This window comes from Mycteria americana, chromosome Z (genome assembly GCF_035582795.1).
Source record: "Mycteria americana isolate JAX WOST 10 ecotype Jacksonville Zoo and Gardens chromosome Z, USCA_MyAme_1.0, whole genome shotgun sequence".
Taxonomy (NCBI): Eukaryota; Metazoa; Chordata; class Aves; order Ciconiiformes; family Ciconiidae; genus Mycteria; species Mycteria americana.
In genome coordinates this window covers 6278399-6285546 of record NC_134396.1, presented here as the reverse complement: position 1 = coordinate 6285546, position 7148 = coordinate 6278399, and the positions used below count along the sequence as shown (strand labels likewise).

Sequence of the window (7148 nt, the reverse complement as noted above, 5' to 3'; positions counted from 1 at the left end):
AGGATTCAGCGTGCCCCTAAAGTGTCAGTATGGGCATGGGCAGCCCTGGTGCTCTTAGCACTAGGCACAAATAATCCCTGTGTGAGGAGGAATGACCCTCTGCCAGCTCAGGCATGCTGCTCTTGCTGGTGCTGTTGCAGTGCTGCAAGTCTACAGGCTGGTTTTCCCACTTTTTATTCCACTGTTTTCCTCTGAGGGAAGCTGGAAGGCTTATGTGACTGTTGGCAGAGTCCTGAAATCCTGGGGTGCTAAATGCTGTGCAAATTTAAGGTATTAATTTTTTCTGCAGTTATGTTAAAACAGCACAAGGTGTCATCTGTAGGCACGGTCAGGTCTCGGGGTGATGGCTGTTGCTCAGATGTGCAGTGGGAGAAAGCCCTGCTCTGGAGAACTAGGACTACAGTGGAACAAAAGCAAACATAAGGAAAAGGTCCTCACCCAGAACAATTTTTGCTGTCACAGCTCTACCTGTGGGCAAATGCAAACTGCAAACGTGGCCAGGCTGAGGAGGCTCAGCAGGGCTGCTGGGGATGTGGAGGCAGCAGTGTTCTCCTGCCTGCATCCCCCAGTTTTTGCTGTGTTCGTACACTGTAGGCGGCAAATTCTTACCCACACTTTCATATTTGCATCTGAGTTAATCACAGGGTGGTTGTCTGAGCTCTCCTTTCGGGGTTGGTGGCCCATATTGGCAATTTCCCCTTCTGATAGAAGGATATAAGAAAAAGGAAATAGAGGGTCAAAATAAGTCCTCATGAGAGAGTTGCCAGCACCTTGCAAGTGAGGGATTTGGGATGCTCCATGTACTAAGGCAGGTTTCAGCACTCTGCCCTGTGTACGAGAATCCACGCCATATGAGTACTTCGGCCTTCCAGATGCCGGGCACAGCAAGGCATGACCGAGAGATGGCAATCCAGGCCAAAAGAAACCTGTCCAAAACCACCGACCCTGTAGAAAGACTTCGCCTGCAGTGTTTAGCAAGGGGGTCTGCAGGCATCAAAGGACTTAGCAGGTGAGTCTAAGAAGTCAAATCCATTATTCAGCCCAATAGTTTTAGCTGCAAGAGGCTCATGGGCTAAGCAGGTACCAAAACTTTAGTTTCCTGGTTCCAATGCAAATGCCACAACCCACAGAGCCTGGGCTTGGGGCTGCTGTGTTTTGGGAGACAGGACGGACCTGCTTGCCTGTTGAAGGACTGAGGACCGTGAATCCCCCAGAGGAAGGTGCTTCCTTGAGACCCACAACAACTCCTGCCAGGGAGAGGGGGGGAACATACAACATATCTCTCTCTTTGGTATTTTGTATAATTAACTTAAGTATCTCAATACTAGGCATTTTGTGCTTCCTTTCCTTTGGGGTGAGATTCCCTTGTGTGTAATGGTCTATTAGCTGTCCAGTCTATGGGAGGCGTCTAGACTGCTGCAGTTGCCCTGATAGCGTGGGTCACCCCACCCCTAGGAAAGGGGAGCTGCATCACACCCTGAAACCCCTCCCAGGCCCCATAAACCAGAGAGGGATCCTAGGTGGCCAGCTGGAACTTCATCTCCATGGCCAACTTTTAGACGGCTCAATGTATAATGAATAGGAAGGCTCCTTCAGTTAAGGCAGCCTTCACCTCATTTAACTTCCTCTGTGTAATATTCAGGCACCCAATCTAAGCAAGTCATCTCTGCTGTCAGTAAGTGTGGGGTTTTTTTGTTGTTATTTTTTTCCTCCTTCTTTTGTGTGTGTGTTTTTTTTTTTTTTTTCTTTTCCTCAGAAGACTATACAAAGGGGAAATGTTATCTCAGTAAGGTGTCCCTGTGCTCCAGCACTGTGCTAAACCGCTGCAGTATTCTCCAAGTTTTCCTATGCATTCTCCTCAAATTGCACATTTTCCACAGAGTATTTCGGATTATGGATGATGACAACAGCAGGACCCTTGATTTCAAAGAGTTTGTGAAAGGATTAAATGATTATGCTATGATGATAGACAAGGAAGAAGCACAAGAGATTTTCCGGATATTTGATAAAGATGGCAGTGGAACAATTGATTTTGATGAATTTCTTGTTACACTGAGAGTAAGTCTGGGAATTTATGTTATTACTGCGTTAAATGGAGAAAAAGCCTTGATTCGTCATTACCTGAACACAAAACACAGCACTTTTGTTCATCTTAGTAATTAGCAAAGTCTATAGCTCTATTTAGCAAGTCAGTAACTCTTGAGAAATTAAAATATTCTATTTCCATCTAAATATGCTAAAGGAGAAAATCACCCTAAACAATACCTCTGTGGATGAGAGAGCTCAGAAGCCAACACGTCTCTGCAATTTATTGGCAAGGTGGCAAGGTGTAAGGCTCCTTGCGAATAGAATAGAATAGAATAGAATAGAATAGAATAGAATAGAATAGAATAGTTGCAAATAAATGGTTATGATGGGTTTTTCTATTAATTTCTGCCTTGATTTAGGTACCTAAAGTCCTGTATTGAAATCCGGGTACCTATGTGGTTCAGCCCATTAATCTCACTTCTTTGTCCATCATTTTATGATGCATCTCCTTATGAACTAATCCAGTGGTGGCTTTCTCTAATCAGTCACAGTATGGCTGATTTTGGTTGGAGCCTCTTTGCTCTGCTGAAGTCTAAACAATTAAGAAAGAAAATAATTAGTGCTTAGAGTAAATAGTAGTTTCTTGCTAGAAATATTTAAAATGGGTAGAATAGAAAAGTGTTCTAGGTAGCATTTTCTCTTATTGTCCATTTACTATTGTATTGATAGACACTGAATAGTCTCGACCACACTGCTTTTTTGGTGATATATGGCCCTTCCTAGCTCATGGACAGTGTAGACTGTCAGCAGCTTGTTGTCCCAAGTGCCTTGAAATAGGCAGCTACTTGAATGTGGAACTGGGCAAGTAGTTGGCAGAAATAAAATGATTCTGTTAATATTTCTTTACAGCCTCCCATGTCGAATGCAAGAAAAGAGATCATCATGCAGGCATTTAGGAAGTTAGATAAGACTGGTGATGGTGTCATAACAATTGAAGACTTACGGGGGGTGTATAATGCAAAGCATCATCCCAAATACCAAAATGGAGACTGGACAGAAGATCAAGTTTTTAGGGCCTTTCTGGATAATTTTGATTCACCCTATGACAAAGATGGGAAGGTAAGTGGAACACCTGATGTCAAGCCATGAAATCACCATCTGACTCAGCATTTGACTTAAATTATTAAATGTGAGAGTGATTGCAGTACCAAATATGCATTTGTGTCACATTTATGGGGGACAGTAAAATAGATGCATAACCTCTGTGTAGGACTGTTGGTGCAGCTTGCTTATGCATTCGGAGGCAAAGGCGGTCTGCAGGAGGTGCAAGGTTAGATGTGAGATTGCTTGTAGCCTTAATGCTCTACTTCCATAGATTACTCTAAGTATATCTTCAGACTAACCCACACGATTGCCGGTTTTCAAGATCCACATAAATTGGAGGATTTTTCACTTCTTAGGAGAATAAATACCACGATCCAGTTCAAAAGCAGGTTCTGTAACACGTGAGATACTTTATAGTTAGCACTTCTCCAGTGTGTGTGATTACTAAGATACTTGGCTTGGAAATCAGTCCATAATAGAGATAGGTTTATCCACAGAGGGTTGGAGGGAGTGTGGGGCTGGGGGGCTGCCGCCAGCCGTGTGCTCTGAGGAGCTACTAGCTGAGGCAGGGCTGGGAGCCCTTCCTGCCCTCCGCCTCGACTCTCTGGCGCAGGTGCAAAGCCTGGGCACCTTCTGTGATGGACTGCTTATGCATCCGCTTTGTAACCGTCTCCAAGCCAACCTGCTTTGTTTCCCCTCGTTATGTATCTGCAAACTTCTTTGGTCTGAACTTACACATGTCTGACCAACTCAGAGCAATTGTGGATCTCCACTGTTCACATAGTGACATTCTCAGTCCGAGGTGCTGATAATAACAAACTAGATAAGGTTTCATCAGTGCATTGTGGAATGTCTTTAACACTTCACACTTCTTAGGTTGCACCTGAGTTTTCATGGCTGCACTACACTGGTGATTCCTACCTGTCTAATGGCTGGCTACTACACCCAAATCCTCTACTTGCTTTGTTTCCAATAAGCAGGTTCTCAGTTTGCAGAGAGGTGATGGTTTTTGTTTCCCTTGGGCATGACTTTGCACTTGGTAGAGCTGAATTTCATCCCTTTTTCTGTTGTGTCATCCTCAGAGGTACCAGTTCTGTGAGTTGTCCCCTTCCTTCCCTGCAGCAGTGGTGGCGTCTAGCAAACCTCAAGCAAAATATTCCTGCTTTTTGTGCTGAGGTCATACATGAACACATTAAATGAGTCCCCAAAATGATTCTTGACAAGTTCAGTGCCTTGTATCTTATAAACACTGCAGTGTTTGACCTTACAGAAAAGTTACTCTGAGCACCTACCTCTTCTTCAGCAATCCTGACGTTAGCCCACGCAGTTGCAGTTTCTTCTGGGAACTGACTGTGCCTTTCCTGTGCCTGAATGAGAGATCACTAATGACACTGGTATGAGCTGAATACCTAGAATGTTTTTAGCAGAAATGCCTCAAGGCTAAGCATCTGCTAGAAAGGTCCTCTTCACCATGATCTTGCTGGGTGCCTCTGAAACAGGCAGGGTCAGCAAAGCTTGTAATCAGTTCCTGATGGCAGGACAGTCTACAGTGTTCACTTCTCCTCATTGTCACGTTTTACTTAGCTCTCAAATGCACAACGTGGTAGGAGCAAATATTTTTCTATGTGATGTTTATTCAAAGAATGACCTATACAGTTCAAGAGTTACGGCATCACAGGAGACATGCACTATTTCTATCTGCTAATCTGATTTTTTTAAAAATTATTTTAAAACTGATTCAACCCCCAAATACCTATGAAAGAGATTCAAAACTCTTAGGTAGTTGAAAGAATGTTTGCTTCTTTAAGCAAGACCTGTTTAGAGCAATGATACTTTCTCTCTACTGAATGGATATAAAGCTCCTAGCTGTCTCTGGCTTGCACCAGAAACCCCATCCACTTTTATTAATAATAATGCAAAGAACCAGATTGTAGCATCCCTGGAAAAAAATGCATTAAAACATTTGTCTTCTTGGGCAGCACTGATTTTAACTTCAGTTCCTGGTAAGGTTAGTTTAACTCTGCATGTTTCATTTCCATCCAAGTGTTCCTGGAGGACAAGAGCTCTTATTTCTAGCAAAGAAGTGAATTTATGCAAATTTTCAGTGTCTTCATTCTTCCTGTTGGATTCCTTTTCACTAGCAACAATGTGAAATAGCAAGTGTTAAGTTTCATTTAGAGTTCTTCTCAAAGTGTGGTTTTGACTTACAGCATTAAAAAAAAAAAAAATAAGGTTCATTTTCCTGTTTTAAATCCTTCTGTCTCAGGTCACAACAGAAGAATTCATGAACTACTATGCAGGAGTCAGCGCTTCAATAGACACAGATGTCTATTTTATCATCATGATGAAGAATGCTTGGAAACTCTGATCATATGATTAAAGGAGCAAGACTTTATCTCCACCTTTTGTAGGTTTCCATGATTAAGTGTATGCACAACAACACGCTCATTTTCCATAATAAGAGCTTCCAGTAACTGTGCCAATTACAGTCAATCTGCAGAAATAATTCCCAGATGCTTTGATAGGCTCCCTCAGGGGATCGGAGCATAATCAGAGAGCAGATCTGGCATCCCATCACTCTACAGATCTGTCCCTTTTCTCCCTGCACCCCTGACATGTCTTGTCTTTTCTGAGATGAGCTGCTCCTTTCTTCTCAGACATCTGCACTAGGTCCCTCTGGCTCCTGAATGTATCCCCTCCTCCAGTGTTAGATACAGCTCTGTTAGACAGAGGATACAAGAGGAGGAAACCAAAATATTCTGGAAGGGTGGTGGTCTGCAGCAGACTGTTATAAATGTGGCAAAGCCTGTCCCAGGAGGGTCGAGTAGCCCTCTCGCCTGTAGCACTGCAACATGTCTTGGCTTCTTGAGTCTCACTTGTGAGATGGAGCAACTGCTCAGCTCGCTGCTGGGAACACGTGAGTTCCCAGTGCCAAGAGGCTGGAGGGAGAAACAAATCAAGAAGGGGAGACACGGAGCAGAATAAATGCCCAATGCTCTTTAAAGCCCTGTTTTCTCCCTGGCTTACAACTCAGCGTACAGGCATCTTTTCTGTGCATGCCATGCTTCAAACCTCCGTGGGCCCGCTTATAGCTTTTTCCCCCCTTTGATGTCTTTCTTTTTGTACTGTGAGATCGTCTCACTAATATTTTTCTTTAAAGGGTGTATGTGTGTTACAATATTTTCTTCTCACTGTTCCTGCAACATTTACTGGTCTGGTAGCTGTTGTCTGTACGTACCTACACTGAAAGCTGCTTACTACTTTTTGTGTTTATGCTGGTTTATGACCAAGCTATGACTTCAGGGAACTTTCTGGGAACTCAAGAACTTGTAACTTTCTTGTCTTGTCATCTTCTGTTTCTGATGCTGAAAAAAGGATGGGAACCTGCCCTCCTGGTCGCATCAATGAGGCTGTCTCAGTTCTGAGATCTTCTGTCCTTTCCCCATACAGAGAGTGGGGAAATGGTGCACAAAGGAAACTGGAGAAAAAAAAAAAAAGAAAAGAGAAGAGGGGGGCGTTGCTGTCTAATTATTCCTGCCTTGATTCCTTCTCCTTTTGTCTTCTTCTTTTTGCTTCTCTCATGTCATTTTGCTGCTCTCCCAAACTGAGATGCTGCTGCTTGTAGCAAAGGGTAAATGGCTTCTGTATGGCAGCATTTGATCCATTTCAGGCTGGCAGCCAGCTAAAAGCAGTATAAGTTTATAGACTGGACTTTCAAAAGAGCTTGACTGATGAAGTCTCAGCTCTTACTTAGCCTGGGCTGCTAACAGTTCAAACACTGAAGTCCTGAGTGCTTGCTGCTCTGGTCCTGTGCAAACTCTGCTTTTGTTTTGTCCAGCTGTGGTCTCAGTACAAGCAACAACTGCTTGCAATTTCTTAGTAAAGGCTGTGCAAACTCAATTATTTTCTTTGACCTGTAAGCCTCCAGGAACTTGCATACTGGCTGACTCTGGAAACTGGTGGAAAGAGTCTCTTTATGATTGCCATCGATCATAAGAGGAACCTTTACTTACTGC

At 43.4% G+C, this 7148-nt stretch overlaps 1 protein-coding gene across 1 annotated transcript; it reads left to right on the top strand.

Annotated features, from left to right (window-relative positions):
* Nucleotides 1-743: 743 nt before the first annotated feature.
* Nucleotides 744-5500, top strand: CAPSL (calcyphosine like). Its single transcript, XM_075527281.1, has 4 exons — nucleotides 744-1009; nucleotides 1881-2058; nucleotides 2938-3147; nucleotides 5399-5500. The coding sequence occupies exons 1-4, from the start codon at nucleotides 792-794 to the stop codon at nucleotides 5498-5500; spliced, it is 708 nt and encodes a 235-aa protein (XP_075383396.1). The 5' UTR covers nucleotides 744-791.
* The last annotated feature ends 1648 nt before the right edge of the window (nucleotides 5501-7148 follow it).

Bases quoted from the DNA above. Each gene is read 5' to 3' on its own strand.
- CAPSL (XM_075527281.1), top strand. From the start codon at position 792: ATGCTCCATGTACTAAGGCAGGTTTCAGCACTCTGCCCTGTGTACGAG. The intron at 2,059-2,937 runs GTAAGTCTGGGA...ATTTCTTTACAG, and splicing joins AATTTCTTGTTACACTGAGA to CCTCCCATGTCGAATGCAAG. The intron at 3,148-5,398 runs GTAAGTGGAACA...CTTCTGTCTCAG, and splicing joins CCTATGACAAAGATGGGAAG to GTCACAACAGAAGAATTCAT.